We start from the raw sequence: 20,953 nt of genomic DNA on the forward strand, positions 1-20,953 counted from the left end.
TGCTTTGCAGAAGAAAGTCCAGATAATCTCTGGTTTCTTTACACCCATTTTTCTACCAGCAACTGGGTGGAGATTGAAGATCTCAGTGAATACCACCCTTTGTCCTGATCTGCAGGTAGTAACAATTGAGAGAGAAAAAGAGATGCAGGGGTGTGTAAGAGAGAGGATAACATGATGGTTTTATTACCTGAACTATAAGCAATAGCAGGGAACATGGCTGAGTCCTGTGGCCCAGTGGGTTTACCATCACCTTCCCCTCCTTTCTGCTGCCCCCAAACTGAATAGCTTAAAATTTGGCTGCATGTGAGATATTCAAAATAATGATAGCTTGCATTACACAGAAATGTTATTTCTCTCTCCTGCCACAGTCCAAGTTGGTGTGCAGCTCTGCTCTGTGAAGGTGCCAAGGGTTCTTCCATACTGTGATACTTGTCCCCTTGGCCCAGGATGCCAGCTCACGATGTCCCCACTCTAGCCTGAAGAAAGGGGAAACGAGAAAGGGAGGCCCTCTTCCTTTAAATTCAGTTCAGTCACTCAGTCGTGTCCAACTCTGCAACCCCATAAACCGCAGCACGCCAGGCCTCCCTGTCCATCACCATCTCCCGGAGTCCACCCAGACCCATGTCCATTGAGTCGATGATGCCATCCAACCATCTCATCCTCTGTCATCCCCTTCTCCTCCTGCCCTCAATCTTTCCCAGCATCAGGGTCTTTTCAAATGAGTCAGCTCTCTGCATCAGGTGGCCAAAGTATTGGAGTTTCAGCTTCAACATCAGTCCTAGCAATGAACACCCAGGACTGATCTCCTTTAGGATGGACTGGTTGGATCTCCTTGCAGTCCAAGGGACTCTCAAGAGTCTTCTCCAACACCACAGTTCAAAAGCATCAATTCTTCAGCGCTCAGCTTTCTTTATAGTCCAACTCTCACATCCCTACGTGACCATGACCTAAAAACTCCACCTCTGCTCATGTCTCATGGACCAGAATCTGGTCACACGACCACACCTGCTGTAAGAGAAGCTGGGAAATGTAGTCCTTATTCCATACAATTAAGGGTCCTGCTAAAGTTTCTTTAACTATGAAAGAAGAGGCTAACAGGTCAGGGATGGGGGCACCACTAGTTTCTCTTCCTCATAAACTTACCTTCCATAGGCCCTATAATCACATGACAGGAGGCGACAGACCAAAATGTGCAGATCCAAAAAAAGAGGAACACGAAACAGGACAAAAACCAGAGCCACATGAGCCTTACTCCAATCCCACCTTTCTAACTGGTGTGCTGTTGGCCTTTTCTTTTTTTAAAGTATTTATTTATTTATGTTTATTTGTTGGCCACACAGCATGTGGGATCTTAGTTCCCCAACCAAGGATTAAACCCTTGCCTCCTGCATTGGAAGCACCAAGTCTTAACTACTGGACCACCAGGGAAGTCCCACTATTGGCTTTTCAGGTGAGGCAAATCTCTGGTATATGGGACAGTCCCATCTATTATTGCTGGATCTTTACAGCAATAAATGTCAGTGCTATTTCATCCTCAGGCATGTGACAACCAAAATGTAGAGAGATATTTCCAAAACCCCTGGAAGGGGCTGTGGCTGCCTCTGATGAATGGCAGGACATCCTGCCATGGAAATGTGAAACATGTGGGATAAGGTTTGCCCCATCCACACTTAGCCCCTGGCGGGACTGGGAGTTCTTTTGGCCTTTAAGTTGCATTTCACAACTCTGTCCAAGACTGCACCTCATTGCTATTTGTCCTGTTATTAACAAAATGATGCTTTGGACTTCTCTGCTGGTCCAGTGGTTAGGAATCTGCCTGCCAATGCAGGGGACACAGGTTCAATCCCTGGACAAGGAAAAGCCCACATGCCAGGGAGCAATTAAGCCGGTGTGCCACAACTACTGAAGCCCATGCACATTACAGCCTGTGCTCTGCAAAAAGAGAAACCACTGCAGCGAGAAGCCCACTCACTGTAACTAGAGAAAGTCCGTGTGCAGCAACAGATACCCAGTGCAACCAAAAATAAATAAATTGTTTTAAAATGATGCTTTACTGCTCCTCTCTGATGTACCATCAAACACACACACACACATGCGTGCGCGCAAAGAAATAAATGATGCTGCAAGTATTCAAGGAGCCAAGGACACAGGAAATGACCTGTGCCTCGGGGAATGCATTGTCTGAGGACAGGAGGAAGGAAGTGAGGCTGGTTTGGGGTGACTGTGACTTACATGTGTGTGACCTTGAGCAATTTATTTAACCTCAACCATGTATCTCTGTTTCCTCATACGAAAATATGAAAACAATAATATCTGCCACTTACGGATGTTAGAAGGCCCAAATGATTTTTTTAAATAAAATTTATTGGAGTATAGTTGATTTGCCATGTTGTGTTTGTTTCCCAAACGACAATAAAAGATTGTTGTATATAATGTTTAAGATCACAGACTCTGGAAACTGGCGCCTGGGTCTGCCCAGCCATCCACCAGCTGTGTAACCTTAGATAAGTCACTCACCCTCTCCATGACTTCATTTCCTCCTCTGTAATAGGGGAATGGCAGCACTTGCCTCAGAGGGGTGTTGAAAGGATAAATGAGCTAACAGATGATAATGAGCTAACCGATAAATGAGCTAACAGATAATAAATGAGCTAAAGTGTTCACAGCAGTGCCCCATTCAGAGTTGAGTTCTCTGTAAATGTTAGCAATTGCTATGTCAGGATTATGTCCTCCAAGTAGGACTCGCGTTTGTTTGTTTGTTTCCATTACACTCTAGACTGTATTCTAACTTCACCAATTTTTCCGTTAAAGTTCTTCTGTTTCAGGATGCAATCCGGATTACCATATCACATGTTGTTTCCATGTCTCCTGGGTTTCCTTTGTGGCAGGTTCTTAGTCTTACCTTGCTTTTCATGGTTGTCAAAGTTTTAAGGAACACTGGTCAGATTTTGTAGAACGTCTCTCAGTCTGGGTTGGTCTGAGTTTTTCTCAGACTGGGGTTATAGGTTTGGAGGGAGGGGAGAAATACCATAGAGATGAAGTCCCCTTCTTATCACATCATATGAGGAGCTACATAACACTCACATGACATCACTACCGATGGTAGACTAAGCTGTCTGACTCTAATGAAAGAGAAGTAACTTATTAGATATTGCATTTCCCATTTGCATTCTTTCTTCCTATTTGAGTATTCAGTCCCTTCCCCAAGTTAACTACAGACTTGATGATGGTTTGTTATGATTTCTACATAAGTAATTTTGCCATTTATTGGAATATAAGCAAGGGTTTATTTTAGACTGTCAAGACAAGCTATGTACATGATTGCTCCTGGCTCTCTTCTGGTTAAAAAAAAATTTTTTTTTTAATTGTGGTTTCAAAAAACACCTCATGATACAAAATTTTAAGGTACAGTTAATTTTATTTTTGAGGTACAGTTCAGAAATGTTAAGTATCTTATCATCATGAAGCAACAGACTAGGGCTCGTATTCTTTTGGTGACACGCCAAAAAATTTACACCATTTATGTGGAAAAATAGGTTTTATATTCATCATTATGTTTTAATTTTCATCTGCGTTAATATAAGTTGCATATTAGTATATAATTTTGTGAATTTTAGTGTTTAAAAACTGAGTTGAGCTTATTTTAGTTGAGTTGTTTTAAGGAAAACTATTAAGTAAATAAGTTGAAATCTATGTGGGTGTGCATATGGAAGGTATTATGATGTGGTAAGAGAATGTGGTAAGTTGAGAAACACCGACCTGCTAAATCCTCCTCCTCCCCCAGGGTCAGTTTAACCATCTCCTTCACAGGGCACTTCCCCTACCATCCTCAGTCTCTGCTAGATCCCAAATCATATGGTCTCAAAACTCTGTTTTTCACTTTTTCTTTCAATCAAATTTCTTTTGGAGACAAGTAACTGAATCCCAAATCAAACTGGTCTGGGAAGATCAATGGAAATATATAGACTCACGCAACACAAAATGTGAAGTCAACATTAGTACCAGCTTCAGGCACAGCTAGATCTCGGTGTTTAAATGATATCCCCTGAAATTTCTGTTCATTCTAGCTGTGCTTTCCTGTGTGTTGGCCTCATTCCTTTACAGCCTCTCTACTCAAGGTAGAAAGAGGGCCCCAAGCAGCTCCACATTTAGATCCCTTCTGCTTAGTAAGCCCAGGAGAAAGCAGTGCTATATTTCCCAGAATTCCAGTAAAAGTCCTCATTTTTCTCCTCCTTGGCCTGCTTTGGGTATGTGCCCAAGTCTCAAGAAATTACTGAGGCTTGAGGCTAAAATGCTCTGATCGGTTAAGCTCGGGTCACAATTCCAGCCCTCACTCAGTCACTGTGGTTGAAGAGTGTAAAGTGCTCTGATAGGTCAGGCCTGGGCTCCTCGGCTCCCTGGAACCAAGAGGAAGTTAGTTTCTCAAAAGAAGCTCCACTTGTTATCACCTAGATAAAAGAACGTGAACACTGGCGGATCAGAAACCACAGAGTTCTCATCCATAGGTGGTTATTAACCATACTGCAAATATTTGTTTATTACCCATCCCTGATCCCCTGGCCTGGCTAGCTGCCCTAGCAGAGGCCTTCAGAAAAATCATAAAAAAGGCAGTATGGCTAGTACCAGTAAAGACATAACTCTGTTACTTGATGATGACTACTTTTAGAGATTCAAGGGGGAGACTTTGTCCCAGGGTGGGGTAGAACCTAGACATCTCTGGGAGAGAAAAATAGGAACTTCTGAGTCAGACATGAGTTCAAATTCCAACACTCCCATTATTTCATTATTTCCAACACTCATTCTTTCATGCATTCACTAAAGGAAATTTATTGGGCACCCATGATGGGCCAGGTATCAGTACTGCTCTAGACCCTGGGACATAGTCATGAGCCAAACATGACTGAAGGGCTCCTCCTGGGTCTGACATTCTAGCCAGGGAGGTAGGTGTGGGGGATAAGAGACAAATAATAAACAAAAAAAGAAATGATTTCAGAGTGTATAATAGCAGATATTATACTGAAAATAAAGCAGTGTATCTTGCTAGCAAGAAGCAGGAGGGGCCTGACTTACAGTAGGTGTTTAGGGAAGACCTTTGTGGGGCATTACTATTTGAATTGATATTTGACTTGAGATTAGAATAATGAGATGATGATTATTCTCGTCTCAGCCAGTCATGAGATGATTCGTGAAAGCCTCCAAGAAGGAGCAGCAGTACTAAGGCCCTGAGGTGGCTCACTCCAAGAACTGACAAAAGCCATTATGAATAGCTGTGTGGCATTGCATGAATTTCTTAGCCTCTGTGAACCCTGGAAAATGAGGATATTCATATCAACCCCTCAAGGTACTATGAGGAGCCAACCAGAAAACAATTGTAAATAGCAATAACTGGCACCCAATGGGTATTCAGTAAATCCAAGCTAGTATTTGGGCAGTATTATTGTTAACTTGATTAGGAAAGACTAAGCCTGAAGGGCCAAAAGGATGAGAGAAAGAAGCTTTGGCGGCTTCTCCTTCTAGAATCCAAAATTTAGGATACATAATATGAGCACAGCCATGAGAAAGGGCTCCTGATCATGACTTGAGAACATCCAAGATTCCAATAATAATAATTATAATTAGCATTATTGTAATAGCCACGGCCATTTTTTGAGTACCTAGGACATGCCAGACACTCTGTTGAGCACCTGATTTCTGTACGAATGGGCCCCTCTGACCCCCTGAGTACCTAGGACATGCCAGACATTCTGTTGAGCACCTGATTTCTGTACGAATGGGCCCCTCTGACCCTGGGGAAGGCACTATCAACCCCCTCATTTTACAGAGGCTCAGAGTTAATAGTCTGAAGGTCTAGAGCAAACTCAGGAGGCCAGCACGAGGCCTAGCTCCCCGCCTACCTGGTGACCTTTGGCCAGTCGTTGCCTCTGTTCCAGGGACAGTTCTGTCCTAGTTCTCCATCTTCATCGTTCTCCCGGCCCAGAGGGGCTGGGAGCGGGAGCCGGAGAGAGAGGTGAGCTCAACTCCAGAGCCTCTTCTCCAAAGACCCTTCCCCAGCCTGCTCGCCACCCACCACTGCCACGAACCCAGTGCTAGAGAAGAGACTTCCCAGCTCATCACTGGAGACCAAGGCTGGGCACCGTGTGGGTGTGGCCAGGGAATGGGCGGGGGCTTGCAGGGGCGGGGCCAAGGTTGTGTACTTGACTGTGTGGTCTAGGAGACCCCACTCCAGAAGGGCGGCCTCTCCTGCGCAGCTGCCTCCCGTGCAGGACAGAACGCGGCATGATGTGGCCTCTGGGCACCAGCTCCAGCCACAGCCCCGCCTGGACAAGGCTGCTTCTAACAGGTGCGTTAGAGACAAGGGCTGCACTCACGGGTTGGGGACAAAGAGGAGACATCCTTGGAGAGGAAGAGAGTCTTTATCCAAATCAGAGACGCCCCTACTCTGAGTTCTGACTCTGGTCATGTTACAGCCCACGCAGCATGGGCAACCGACGCACAAGAGCTCTTGAAATCCCCAAGAGGCCTCTGTGATTGACCCCTTTTACAAAGGAGTAAAGTGAGGCTCAGATAAGGGTGGGGTCACTTGCTCAAGAGCAGGCGGCTGGCAAAGGCAAAATAAGAATTCAGTACCCACAAGCCAGCCCTTTTCCACCAGAGCACCCTGTCTGACTCTAGCTATCCATATCTAATAATAATTTTTCAATAACAACCATAACAATGAAAATAGTATAACAATCATAATAAAAAGAGGCCATTGTGACTGAGTACTTCTCCATGTCAGCCTCTTCTAAGTGCTTTCATGTAGTAACAGTTAATTCTTAACCCCAGGAGGCTAGAGCCACAGGAGCCCCATTTCATAGAGCGGGAAACTGACACACAGAGAGGTTATGGGTCCTCCCCAGGCCACACAGCTTGAAAGTAACAGAAGGAGGACTTGGCCCCTTATGATCTGGCCACCAAGAACACACTTTCCAGAAACCACCCACATTTACCTCTTGGAGAGTAAATGAATTGCTTCTTTGTCCAGTCCTTAAAAAGTTCAGTTCTGTGTAATTTCAAAACTTCAGCCACAGTTGCGAACTTCACTCCTGCCCCAGCTCGGACCTGAGTCAGGCTGCAGTGAGGATGTAGGGGGATGTGGTGGGCCTTGTTCCTATGTCTCTCTGTGTCCTTTCTCCCCACCCAGAGGTGAGGTCTGTGCCCACCCCCTCCACCCCACCAGGCCAAGGGTAAAGGAGAGGAAGGCAAGGAGGGTGCAGGAAGGTTTCAACTTGACTGCTGTAATGGTAAGGTGGGGACATGGCCTTCTGTGTGGCTGAGGCATGTTGGAGAGATCTTCCTGGGTGGGGAATCTACCCAGCAAGTCATCTCCTATGGGGCTTTTTGCCAGGACAGGCTCCAGAGATGCCCCCATTCAGAGCTCTGACTGGCTCCTTCAGCGGCATTCACACTGGCTCATGGGAAACTCGTGGACATCTCTGTTGTCCCACCAAATGCAGGAGGTATGGACCACATCCATCCTGCCCACTCCGCCTCCATCTGTCACCTGAACACTTACAGGTCTAAGTTCCCACAAACTCCACAGCACACATCTCCAGCACTCCAAGAGGTTCCCTTGGAGCCCCCCTCACTTAGCAGGAGGTGGAGGAAACTCCCAGTCCCAGCGGGGACCTCCAGCCCCCCCAAAAACCTCACTCTGAGCCATCTCCTCTTCTCTGTGAGCTCTCAGCCTTCTCTCTTGGCAGGGGTAAAGTGGCTGGTGCTGGCAGAACTGGTGATGGGTAACCCCTGTTAGCTGGGCTTCCCTGATGGCTCAGATGCTAAAGAATCTGCCTGCAATGCAGGTGAAGCCAGGTTCAGTCCCTGGGTTGGGAAGATCCCCTGGAGAAGGGAATGGCAACCCACTCTAGTATTCTTGCTTGGAGAATTCCATGGACAGGGGAGTCTGGCGAGCTACAGTCCTTGGGGTCGCAAAGAGTCAGACAGGACTGAGTGACTAATTCAACAACAACCCCTGTTAGCTAGACCTCAGCTGGGAATGGGGAGTTCTTGGTGTCTGTTCTTTTGTTCTCAGCCTCTGGAAACTTTGGGGAGATTCTGTGACAATGGAAGTCAAGTTTAACATTCTGGTGTATTTATATTTATATATAGTGATTCAGGGACCTGTTCTGGGATCAAACAGGAAAAAATTGAATAGTGACTTTTTCACATTTGATTAAAGGTTAGAAATGAAATAAAATAGCCATGCTCCAGTCAAGTAGGACTTCTGGAATTATCTCTATGGTTCTAGCTCTGAAATTCCATATGTATACACATATGGAATTATATATATATTATATATATATAGGTTTTATATGTATTGTGTGTGTATATATATATATAAATTGAGTGTACATGCTAAGTTGCTTCAGCTGTGTCCAGCTGTCTGCGACCCCATGGACTGTAGGCCACCAGGCTCCTCTGTCCGTGGGATTTTCCAGGCAAGAATACTGGAGTGGGGTGCCATACCCTCCTCCAAGGGATCTTCCCCACCCAGTGATCGAACCCTTGTGTCCTGCATTGGCAGGCAGATTCTTTACCACTGTGCCACCTAGGAAGCCCCTTTTTATTTATTATTATCACCGTTGTCACATCAGCTCTCCATGGCACACATTCTCACCAGCACGGGGTTAGCGGCTGGGGCAGCATCTTGCCTTTGGTCCCATTGCTCCCTCGCTCTCTCTTCTCCCTCCCACCCTCCTACAAGGCACCCTGCTCGCATTCAGTACCTGGTCTGCCTCCTTGGAACTGCTCTCCTCTGTGTCTCTGGACCCCTTGACTGAAGGAGCCAGTGCCCACCTGCCAGTCCCTAGAAGCCTGGATAGGGTTCTCGCCACCTCTTGGTTCCGAGGGCATGAAGTCCGGCCAGAAGCCATGATCTTCTCTCCCGAGGGCCTCCCAGGGCCTGGCCACACTGGCCGGGAGACGCTGGACACCCAGGGCAGCCTGATCATCAGAAACGTGACGACTCTAGATGCGGGCAGCTACATGGTGGTACTGGAAACCAGCAGGGGACGCAGGAGTGCGACGGAGCAGATACCGATCAAGGGTAATTTCACGCCCCCACCCCTCCCTCCATGGCAGGGCGGGAGGGACAGAGTTCTCAGTCCGCAGGGCCCCAGGGGACCCATTCTGAACCCATCATCCGTTCCAAACATCCCAGAACTTAGAAGGGCAACCAGTTTTTTTTTAGCTCTTGATTCTTGTCAACAGCTCTGGTCTCAGCTAATTTTAGCCAGGCTCACTCTGGTGTCTGCAGTCAGCAGGTTTGGAAGGATTGCCTAGGCACTGGTGCAGAATGGCCTCCTCCCTGTCTGGCAGCGGCCTGGCTGGCAGTTGGGGCGATGGGAGGAATTAGGCCACGAGCCTTCCCATCCTCCAGCCAGGTAGCCTGAGCTCATTCGGTTATCAAAGGAGCAGAAGCTGCAAGGCTCTGGAGGCCCAGGCTCAGAACCGGCCTGCCAGTACTTCCGCCATGTTTTATTGGCCAAAGTGAGTCACATGACCGGTTTTGCTCCAATGGGAGGGAAATAGTCTGAGGTCCATCAGTCTGGGCTTCTCAGGGGGCTCAGTGGTAAAGAACCCGCTTGCCAATGCAGGAGGCAGAAGAGACCGGGTTTGATCCCTCGGTCGGGAAGCTCCACTGAAGGAGGAAATGGCAACCCACTCCAGTATTCGTGCCTGGGAAATCCCATGAACAGAGGAGCCTGGCAGGCTGCAGTCCACGGGGTCACAACAGTCGGACTTGATTTTGCAACTAAACCACCACCATCGGTCTACATATCTGTGATTTGAAGGCCAGTTCTTCTAGAACTGCCTAGAGCGTGTGCAGATTCTGAAACCCAAACCACCTGTGCCGAGTCCTTGCTCCTTCACTTCCTAGCCATGTCTCTTTGCAAAGTGACTTGCCCTCTGTGTGCTTCAGCATCCTCCTCTGTAAAATAGAATCATGGTAGACCCACCCTTGTAGGAGTGCTATGAGGAACAAACAAATTAATCCACACCAAATACCTAGAACAGTGCCTGGCACCTGTTGCCAAAATCTTGGTTCTCTGTGGGAGATGCCGGGTAAAGATACAGAGACAGGGTTTTGGAGGAAAGAGAAAGAGTCACTTTATTTCTTTACCAGGCAAAGTGGGGACACACTTTTTTACTTTTACTCTATTATAAGAACTGTGTCCCTGCTGGAGGGGCTAGTGAGGAGTTTTATAATCGTTATAATGGGGCTCATGGTCTGGGATACGTGATAAGGATCAAAGTAAGAAAGGTCTTGTGTTCTTCTTCCGTTTGCTGAGTTTCAAAACAGCCCTAGTTGACATCAGGCGACTCTGTGACTCTGGCTGGCTGTCTCCGAGGGTTATTGGCCCATTATCTTCTTTCTGAAAGGAAGAATGCTATAGGGGATTGTTACAAGAAGTGTGGGGGAAGGTGAACCCCAAGTGCAGGGTGTAACTCACATAGAGTCTGAGAGTGGTTAAGGAATTAGCTTTGTGAAAGGCAGGCGTGCACAGTGAATCAGTGGCAGTTAAAGTAAAACTAGGATTGCTTAACTCTTTCAGGCCAGTTTATACTATTTCCCCAGGCTGTTCATTGGGTCCTTATTTTCCTTCTTTATCAGAAAAGTCTCATTTCTATCTTTGCTGCAACACACAGAGTAAGCAAATGTTCGCCATGAGTATTTCAGGGGACTTGACCTCTTTGAGCCCTTGTTTTCCCATTAAAAGGATGATAACAATGAAATCTACCTTGTAGGGTTGTTGTGAGGATTAAACGAGTAAATCCAGTGGCTTTCAAGTTTTTTAAATCATGACCCTGTATGTTCATATATCTACACATCACAAGTTACTTGTCTTTATAAGTGTCATAAAATAACAATTATTGCTAAGTGCAATGCATTCTGATACTTTCTTTTACAGCTCATTTCACATTTTAAATGCTGATTATTCACTCAGTGTGCTCAGTCATGTCTGACTCCTTGGGACCCCATGGACTGCAGCCCTAAATGCTGATTGCTGCTGCTGCTAAGTCACTTCAGTCGTGTCCGACTCTGTGCAACCCCACAGATTACAACCTACTAAAACAACCTACTAAATGACTTCACCCAAGCATGGGTCTTACTCGTAACATAACAAGCCAAGTAATATAACGAGCTGTAGTTAACGTGTGTTTAGAATGGTGCTTGGCTCACAGTAAGAGTCCAAACTAGATGGCTATTAAATCAATTCTTTTTTAAAAAGATAATTTTATTTCTTTTTGGCTGCGCTGTGTCTTCATTGCTTTGTGGGTTTTTCTCTAGTTGCATTGAGTGGGGGCCACTCTGGTTGTGGTGTGCAGGCTTCTCCTGCGGTGGCGTCTGTTCTTGCCAAGCACAGGCTCTAGGTGCATGGGCTTCAGTAGTTGTGGCTCATGGGCTCCAGAGCACAGGCTCAGTAGTTGTAGCACAGGGGCTTAGTTGTTCTGTGGCATGTGGAATCTTGCCAGACTAAGGATCGAACCTGTGTCTTCTGTGTTGGCAGGCAGATTCTTTACCACTGAGCCCCTACATTGATTCTCATTTCCACACCCGTGGGTTCTTTCTCCTCCTGCAAGGCTTAGCTCATGCACCACCTCCTCCAGGAAGACTTCTCTGAGCTCTTTGGCTGGATTGAAGTTTTTTTCACTTTTCATATTGCATTGAATGGTAATCAGCTCCATATGGAGGTCCCCAGCACTCACCATGACATCAGATCCAAATCCCAGCTGTGTGTGTCTCTCTCTGACCATGAGCCGTGGCCCTAAGACCCCCAGACCTCAGAGTCTTTCAGCTGAAAAAAAAAATAAAGAACTATGGTGAGGAAGTGGTGAGGGGAGCTTCCCTGGTGGCTCAGCAGTAAAGAATCTGCTTGCCAATGCAGGAAATGTGGGTTCCATCCCTGGGTCAGGAAGATCCCCTGGAGAAGGAAATGGCAACCGACTCCAATATTCTTGCCTAGGAAATCCCCTGGACAGAGGAGCCTGGTGAGCTACAGTCCATAGGGTCACAAAGAGTCGGACACGACTTAGTGACTCAATAATAACAACAAATGGTGAGGATGATGTATGCTGTCTGTAAGGAGCCCTCCCAGTAGCCAGCGGCCAGGCCCCAAGCCTTGGAGGACCCCTTGACCACCACCACCCTCACCTACACCCAATCTATCAGCAAATCCTGTGGACTCTACCTGCAAAATAATCCAGGATCCAGCCACTCCTCCAGGAGCTCCTTGGCCTTTACCCTGGTCCAGCTGAGGGCAGGGGACCTGGGGTATTTATGTACCAGTCCACACTGGTCACTGTGGAAGGCTGTGTGCCCACTCTCCAGTGCTTTGGCTGCTGCTTCCATGAGCAGAGCAGGCTCTGGCAGCCAGTGAATGCCCTGAAGCCACAGATGCAGTGTTGGCAGTCATATGTGCTGAGGACAGCTCAGCTCCATCCAGTCTGGATCAACAGGGGGCACAGACCAGGCCCTCCAAACACGTTGAGGAATGAATGAATGAATGAGTGAGTGAATGAACGAATGCCTCTGTGGTGAACAGAGGAAGTGCTCGGCCTCTCTGAGTGGTCTCCACCCATGTGACCTTGCCCCCTTGTTTGCACAGCCACCTATGATGGGGTGCAGCTGGTGACATTCCCGGGAAATAGACAAGGTATCCTCCGGAGTGAACTCAACTACTCTGTGATCCTGCAGTGGGCGGCTTTAATCACACCTGAACCTGTGCTACGGTGGACCTTCAATGGGAGACCTCGTGGAACTGGGGAAAGGCTGATTATCCACAGGTTGTCCATGCAGGATCTGGGCACCTACTTATGCTTGGCCGAGAATAGTGAGAGGGTGTACCTCTCCCATCCTGTGACTATTATGCTGCCACGTGAGTCTCCCACCCTGACCCCAGACCCCTGGTCAGTGGCCAGCTTTCCTGATTCCACTGAGCCACCTTCTGTGAGCAGTTCCCTCTGAGACCCTTTATAGTCAAGATGACATCCCATTCTTTCATCCTCCTGGCAGAGTGGGGATTATTAGCCCATTTTACAGATAAGAAGCTGTGGCCCAAAGACATGAATGCTAATGAAAGTTCAGGGCAGGACCTGGAGCCGGCTGTCTGGGTCCTCCTGGCTCCAATCACTTTCTACTGTGTGTGTTTGAGAATTCTCTTTGCCGCTCTGAATCTCAGCACATGCCACAGGAAAAATGAAGGTGGTAATATAGCGAGTGGTTCCAAGCACGGGCTTTGGAATTTGAATTCTGGCTCCACTGCTTGCTGGCTGTGTGACTCTGGGCCAGTGCCTTGACTTCTCTGTGCTTCAGTTTCCTCAGTATTCTGAGGAATATAAACTGGGAAAATAATAGTGCCCACCCCGAAAATACAGCTGTGAGCATTCAGTGAGATAAGCAGGTGAACAGCTTAAAGTAAGAGGGCGTAGCACTATGGAACACTGCTGCTGCTAAGTCGCATCAGTTGTGTCCGACTCTGTGAGACCCCATAGACGGCAGCCCAACAGGTTCCCCTGTCCCTGGGATTCTCCAGGCACGAATGCTGGAGTGGGTTGCCATTTCCTGCTCCAATGCATGAAAGTGAAAATTGAAAGTGAAGTCGCTCAGTCGTGTCCGACTCTTAGCGACCCCATGGACTGCAGCCTACCAAGCTCCTCCATCCATGGGATTTTCCAGGCAAGAGTGCTGGAGTGGGGGGCCATTGCCTTCTCCGATGGAACGCTAGTGAGTGCTCAATAAACATGAACTAGTATCATTGCTATGATTAGTATTATCCCTATTGTTATTAATTTTGTGCCTGTTACCAGAGACAAGAGTGTGTACAGAGGCTCAGACGGCAATCACAAGACAAGCCAGTTATTGGGATTAAAAAAAGTGGTTTGGGAGCCAGTCAAAGTGGAGTTCAGTTCCTGCCCCTGTGCCTTCTTGGCTGGGTGACTTAGGACAAGTGGTGTCCCTTCTCTGGAGCTTCAGTTTCCTCCTGTGTATATAACCAAAGTGATCGTGTACACCTCTACAAAATTGCTGTTAAGGAACTGAAATGGTAAACTCTGGAAGCTAGTTAGCTGGTGCTTTAAATAGCAGCAGTTGCCATACATGTTATTTTTAGTATTTCTATTCATAGAGTGGTGGGAGGAGCTGCCTAGAGAAGAAGGGGAGGCATGTAGGCAGCAGGAATCACTTGAGGCAAGGTCCAGAGCACGGGAAAGATGGAGAGGGTGGAGAGCCTGGCTTGGCTACATTCCTAGACCTTGCTTCCTCTCCCCAGCCATGGTTCAGTGGGAGATTTCAGGATTTGATTTTAGGTAATTTATTGCGAGAAAAAATATAAATCTTGGAGCACCTGGTGACCCTGATACATTCACTGAGAATGACAGTACTTCTAAGACCCCCTTCCCTTGTTCATCAACTGTTTAGGAAATGTTTTTTGAGTACCTATTATGTGACTGGCCTATGCTGGGCAGTGCTGAGGACAACTGGTAACAGAGACAGTCCTGGTCCTGCCATCACAGGACTTCCAGTGCAGTAGGGGAAAGGCCTGTCCACAAACAGTAATGACCAGAGTGGGCAGGGCTGGGGTGGGGGAACTCAAGCTGTGAGACCCAAGGGGGCACCTGACCCAGCAAGGGAATCAGGGAGGGCTTCCTGGAAGAGGGGACATCTGAGTTGGTACTAGGACACATAGAAATTGTCCAGGCCAGGGGGAGAAAATGGCATTCCAGGGGCACAGATAAAGGCTTGGAAGTAGGAGAGGGAAGTAGAAAGTTAAATAGAATCCAACAAGGCTTAGTTATAAATGTAGAGGGTAGAGAGAGATGAGACTGGCCAGACGCAGATTCTTGAAGGTCAAGAAGAAGCCACGGGATGGTTCTAGCAGGAGAGGAACAGGGTCAAGTGTGGACTTTACAAAGACCCCTCTGGGGACTTCCCTGGTGGTCGAATCGTTACAATTCTGTCCTTCCAATGCAGGGGGCATAGGTTCGATCCCTGGTCAGGGAACTACGATCCCACATAACAAGATGTGGCCAAAAAAATTTAAAAACCCTCTGGCTTCTTTGTGGTGATGAGATGGGTTGGGGAGAGACTGAGACGAGAGAGCAGGGAGGAAGCTGGTGTGGAGAAGGGGAGGATGGGGAAGGAGGTGGAATGGCGGGGGGCGGGGGGGGTATGGAGGGAGGGTGTCTCCTCCAGTTTCTCCCCTTCTTGGTTCCCAGAAGCTGATGTGGAACCCACAGAACCTGCACCCATCTCTCAGAAGCCCCCGCTATCCCTGTCAGGAGGATCTGCCATTGCTCTCATCATGGCCGCATCTGTGGCAGGCTTGGTACTGGTTGGAAGCATGCTCTTCACCTTCATCCAGAAGCTAAGGTACCTGCCTTCCCTTCCTCCCATCCACTCAGCCTCCACAAGGCACAGAGCTCTCTCTGCAGCAAGACTGAAGCCAAGCCAACAGCCTTATCCCAGGGAGCATAAAATTCATTCAGAGAGGATGACATAGACCCCCAATGTGCCCCACCCTACTAGTCAGTTTCCAAAGTAGCCCCAGGGAAACAAAGAGACAGGAGAGGGTCCTGGAGCTGCGTCCAAATCCCCATTCTGTCACTTACCCAAAGTGAGGCCATGGCAAGTCGCCACCCTGCTCTGGGCCTCAGTTTCAGTTCAGTTCAGTTCAGTCGCTCAGTCGTGTCCGACTCTTCGTGACCCTATGAACCGCAGCACGCCAGGCCTCCCTGTCCATCACCAACTCCCGGAGTCCACCCAAACTCATGTCCATCGAGTCGGTGATGCCATCCAACCATCTCATCTTCTGTCGTCCCTTTCTCCTCCTGTCCTCAACCCTTCCCAACATCAGGGTCTTTGCAAATGAGTCAGCTCTTTGCATCAGGTGGCCAAAATATTGGAGTTTCAGCTTTAGCATCAGTCCTTCCAATGAACACCCAGGATTGATTTCCTTTAGGATGGACTGGGTGGATCTCCTTGCAGTCCAAGTGACTCTCAGGAGTCTTCTCCAACACCACAGTTCAAAAGCATCAATTCTTCGGCACTCAGTTTTCTTTATAGTCCAACTCTCATATCCATACATGACTGCTGGAAAAACCATAGCCTTGACTAGACGGACCTTTGTTGACAAAGTAATGTCTCTGCTTTTTAATATGCTGTCTAGATTGGTCATAACTTTCCTTCCAAGAAATAAGCGTCTTTTAATTTCATGGCTGAAATCACCATCTGCAGTGATTTTGAAGCCCAGAAAAATAAAGTCAGCCACTGTTTCCACTGTTTCCCCATCTAATTGCCATGAAATGATGGAACCGGATGCCATGATCTTAGTTTTCTGAATGTTGAGCTTTAAGCCAACTTTTTCACTCCCCTCTTTCACTTTTATCAAGAGGCTTTTTAGTTCCTCTTCACTTTCTGCCATAAAGGTGGTGTCATCTGCATATCTGAGGTTATTGATCTTTCTCCCAGAAATCTTGATTCCAGTTTGTGCTTCTTCCAGCCCAGCGTTTCTCATGATGTACTCTGCATATAAGTTAAATAAGCAGGGTGACAATATACAGCCTTGATGTACTCCTTTTCCTATTTGGAACCAGTCTGTTGTTCCATGTCTGGTATTCCCATCTCTTTCAGAATTTTCCACAATTTATTGTGATCCACACAGTCAAAGGCTTTGGCATAGTCAATAAAGCAGAAATAGATGTTTTTCTGGAACTCTCTTGCTTTTTCCATGATCCAGCAGATGTTGGTAATTTGATCTCTGGTTCCTCTGCCTTTTCTAAAACCAGCTTGAACATCAGGAAGTTCACGGTTCACGTATTGCTGAAGCCTGGCTTGGAGAATTTTGAGCATTACTTTACTAGTGTGTAAAATTAGTGCAATTGTGCGGTAGTTTGAGCATTCTTTGGCATTGCCTTTCTTTGGGATTGGAATGAAAACTGACCTTTTCCAGTCCTGTGGCCACTGCTGAGTTTTCTGAATTTGCTGACATATTGCATGCAGCATTTTCACAGCATCATCTTTCAGGATTTGAAATAGCTCAACTGGAATTCCATCACCTCCACTAGCTTTGTTCGTAGTGAAACTTCCTAAGGCCCACTTGACTTAACATTCCAGGATGTCTGGCTCTAGGTGAGAGATCACACCATCGTGATTATCTGAGTCATAAAGATCTTTTTTCATATAGTTCTTCTGTGTATTCTTGCCACCTCTTCTTAATATCTTCAGCTTCTGTTAGGTCCATACCATTTCTGTCCTTTATTGAGCCCATCTTTACATGAAATATTCCCTTGGTATCTCTAATTTTCTTGAAGAGATCTCTAGTCTTTCCAAACTATTGTTTTCCTCTATTTCTTTGCATTGATCATTGAGGAAGTGTTTCTTATCTCTCCTTGCTATTCTTCGGAACTCTGCATTCAAATGGGTATATCTTTCCTTTCCTCCTTTGCTTTTTGCTTCTCTTCTTTTCACAGCTATTTGTAAGGCCTCCTCAGACAGCCATTTTGCTTTTTTGAATTTCTTTTTCTTGGGAATGGTCTTGATCCCTGTCTCCTGTACAATGTCATGAACCTCATTCCATAGTTCATCAGGCACTCTGTCAGATCTAGTCCCTTATATCTATTTCTCACTTCCACTGTATAGTCATAAGGGATTTGATTTAGGTCATACCTGATGGTCTAGTGGTTTTCCCCACTTTCATCAATTTCAGACTGAATTTGGCAATAAGGAGTTCATGATCTGAGCCACAGTTAGCTCCCGGTCTTGTTTTGCTGACTGTATAGAGCTTCTCCATCTTTGGCTGCAAAGAACATAATCAATCTGATTTCGGTGTTGACCATCTGGTGATGTCCATGTGTAGAGTCTTCTCCTGTGTTGTTGGAAGAGGATGTTTGCTATGACCAGTGAGTTCTCTTGGCAAAACTCTATTAGCCTTTGCCCTGCTTCATTCCATATTCCAAGGCCAAATTTGCCTGTCACTCCAGGTGTTTCTTGACTTCCTACTTTTGCATTCCAGTCCCCTATAATTAAAAGGACATCTTTTTGGGGTGTTAGTTCTAAAAGGTCTTGTAGGTCTTCATAGAACCGTTCAACTTCAGCTTCTTCAGCGTTACTGGTCGGGGCATAGACTTGGATTACCGTGATGTTGAATGATTTGCCTTGGAAACGAACAGAGATCATTCTGTCGTTTTTGAGATTGCATCCAAGTACTGTATTTCGGACTCTTTTGTTGACCATGATGGCTACTCTGTTTCTTCTAAGAGATTCCTGCCCACAGTAGTAGATATAATAGTCATCTGATTTAAATTCACCCATTCTAGTCCATCTTAGTTTGCTGATTCCTAGAATGTCAACATTCACTCTTGCCATCTCCTGTTTGACCACTTCCAATTTGCCTTGATTCGTGGACCTGACATTCCAGGTTCCTATGCAATATTGCTCTTTACAGCATCAGACCTTGCTTATATCACCAGTCACATCCACAACTGAGTGTTGTTTTTGCTTTGGCTCCATCCCTTCATTCTTTCTGGAGTTATTTCTCCACTGATCTCCAGTAGCATATTGGGCAGCTACCGACCTGGGGAGTTCCTCTTTCAGTGTCCTATCTTTTTGCCTTTTCATACTGTTCATGGGGTTCTCAAGGCAAAATACTGAAGGGGTTTGCTTCCCTTCTCCAGTGGACCACATTCTGTCAGACCTCTCCATCATGACCCGCCCATCTTGGGTGGCCCCACATGGCATAGCTTAGTTTCACTGAGTTAGACAAGCTGTGGTCTGTGTGATCAGATTGGCTAGTTGTCTGTGACTGTGGTTTCAGTCTGTCTGCCCTCTGATGCCCTCTCTCAGCGCCCACCGTCTTACTTGGGTTTCTCTTACCTTGGACATGGGGTGTCTCTTCACGGCTGCTCCAGCAAAGTGCAGCCACTGCTCCTTACCTTGGACGTGGGGTAGCTCCTCTTGGCCGCCGCCCCGACCCTGGACGTGGGATAGCTCCTCTCAGCCACCGCCCCTGACCTTGGACGTGGGGTAGCTCCTCTCGGCCGCCGCCCCTGACCTTGGACGTGGGGTAGCTCCTCTTGGCCACTCCTGCGCCGTTGTGCAGCCACCACTCCTGCAGCCTCAGTTTGCGCATCTGCAAAATGGGGGTGGTATTAATAGCACCTGACGCATGGGGCTCTCATTTGGATTTCTCAAGCCTTTTGGGGCTTCCCTTGGTGGTCTTGTAATTAGAGCTCTGAGCTTCCACTGCAGGGGGTACAGGTTTGATCCCTGGAGGGGAACTAAGATCCTACGAGACTCACAGCAAAAAAAAAAAAGACTTTAAAGCAGGGCCTGGGATATGGTCCTCATTTTCCACATGAGTAGAACTAAATCGCAGAAAAATCCATCAACCTGCCCAAAGACATCCTGCTAACAAAGAGTTGACCCTGAATCAAACCCAGGTCTAACTCCAAAGTCATATTCTTAGAGGGGAAAGATGAGATATCAGGGAGTATGAAAATGTTCACTCAGACTACTCAGAGTCCCTGCCTCCATGAACAGCAGAAGGGGTCACTTCCTGTCCTCCCTGCCATTCTGGCCAAGACCTATTTATGACAGACCACTGCTGACGTCGTCCAGAAGGAACCAGCCTTGTCCAATCAGCTGGGACCTTGGAGATGAGGTCATGAGAACAAGCATGGCTCTCTTGACTCTCCCGGTGGGAAGAGGCAGTCTCCAGAAGAGAAGGGTCTGGACTGAGAAGCACCCCAAGAAGGCCTGCCAAACTCACCAAGGACCAAGGGAGATTCCCCGTAGGTTTGCAATTAAGTTCTTGGACCCTGACGCCTTAAGCTCATCCTAGCTCTGCCATATGCTAGCTTTTGGGACTCTGGGTGACCCCTTTAACTGCTCTGTGCTCCATCTGTAAAACAGGGATAATGGTAATATAATATCTGCCTCAAAGAGTAGGTGTGTGAGGGACTTCCCTGGTGGCCCAATGGCTAAGACCCCGTGCTCCCAATGCAGGGGTCGTGGGTTCAATCTCTTATCTGGGAACTAAGATCCCACATGCCACAACTTAAGAGTTGAGTTCACATGCCCCCATGGGGCAACTAAGACCCGGCACAGCCAAATAAATAAATTAAATTAAAAAAAATTTTTTTAAATAAAGGATAGATGCGGGACTTCCCTGGTGATCCAGTTGTTTAGACTCTGTGCTTCCACTGCAGGGAGCATGGGTTTGATCCCTGGTCAGGGAACTAAGATCCCACATGTGGCCAAAAAATAAAAATAAATAAATATTTTTTTAAAAAACAGGGTAGATGTGTGGATTACATAAAATGGTGGGAGTGAGACACTGTTAATAGTGCCTGGCACATGGTGAGCCTTCAAAAAATGTCAGCCATGTGTATTATTATTATGGCTATTTTTGTTATTATTATTATTTCTCTCTCCATTATAGGTCTGGCTGACAGTGAAGAGATGGGTGAACCATTTGGGGTATTTTTCAGTTTAAATAAATTGAATAAAAATAAAAATACAGACAAATGAATCTAGACAAAAGGAGACATTACAAGCAGATCTTAATCATGATTTTTCCCGTGGTATTAAAATACTAACAGCTATTTTACCATATCCCGTCAAAATATACATTTTGTGGAACATGTGTACATTTCTGTTCAGTATATAATTAGTAGTGGAATTTCACAGTTGTAGAATACGTATATCTTCAGCTTTTATCGAACAGTTTTTATAAAACAGTTTGGGAGCATCGATAACTGTTTTCCAATCAAATTCAGTGTATTTTCAGACAACGGGTTCCACAGTGAAGTACTACGTAGTAGGACTTCTCTGGTGGTCCAGTGGCTAGGACCCTGTGCTTCCAACGCAGGGGACGTGGGTTCAGTCCCCGGTCGGGGAATTAAGAGCCCACGT

The 20,953-nt window shown here is 46.8% G+C and overlaps 2 protein-coding genes across 2 annotated transcripts in view; one reads left to right on the plus strand and one right to left on the minus strand.

The window, feature by feature from the left end:
- The window catches only part of CEACAM20 (CEA cell adhesion molecule 20), a 77,465-nt gene extending 68,259 nt beyond the window's left edge, over positions 1–9,206 (minus strand). Inside the window, exon 1 of the mRNA XM_070771219.1 lies at positions 8,766–9,206. The gene's annotated coding sequence lies outside the window, so the exon portion shown is untranslated. The remainder of the gene's footprint in view (positions 1–8,765) is intronic.
- IGSF23 (immunoglobulin superfamily member 23) lies at positions 6,277–20,651 on the plus strand. Its single transcript, XM_019979709.2, has 5 exons — positions 6,277–6,340; positions 8,744–9,085; positions 12,651–12,920; positions 15,259–15,412; positions 20,481–20,651. The coding sequence occupies exons 1-5, from the start codon at positions 6,277–6,279 to the stop codon at positions 20,488–20,490; spliced, it is 840 nt and encodes a 279-aa protein (XP_019835268.2). The 3' UTR covers positions 20,491–20,651.
- The last annotated feature ends 302 nt before the right edge of the window (positions 20,652–20,953 follow it).

This window comes from Bos indicus, chromosome 18, assembly GCF_029378745.1.
Source record: "Bos indicus isolate NIAB-ARS_2022 breed Sahiwal x Tharparkar chromosome 18, NIAB-ARS_B.indTharparkar_mat_pri_1.0, whole genome shotgun sequence".
NCBI classification, from domain to species: Eukaryota; Metazoa; Chordata; class Mammalia; order Artiodactyla; family Bovidae; genus Bos; species Bos indicus.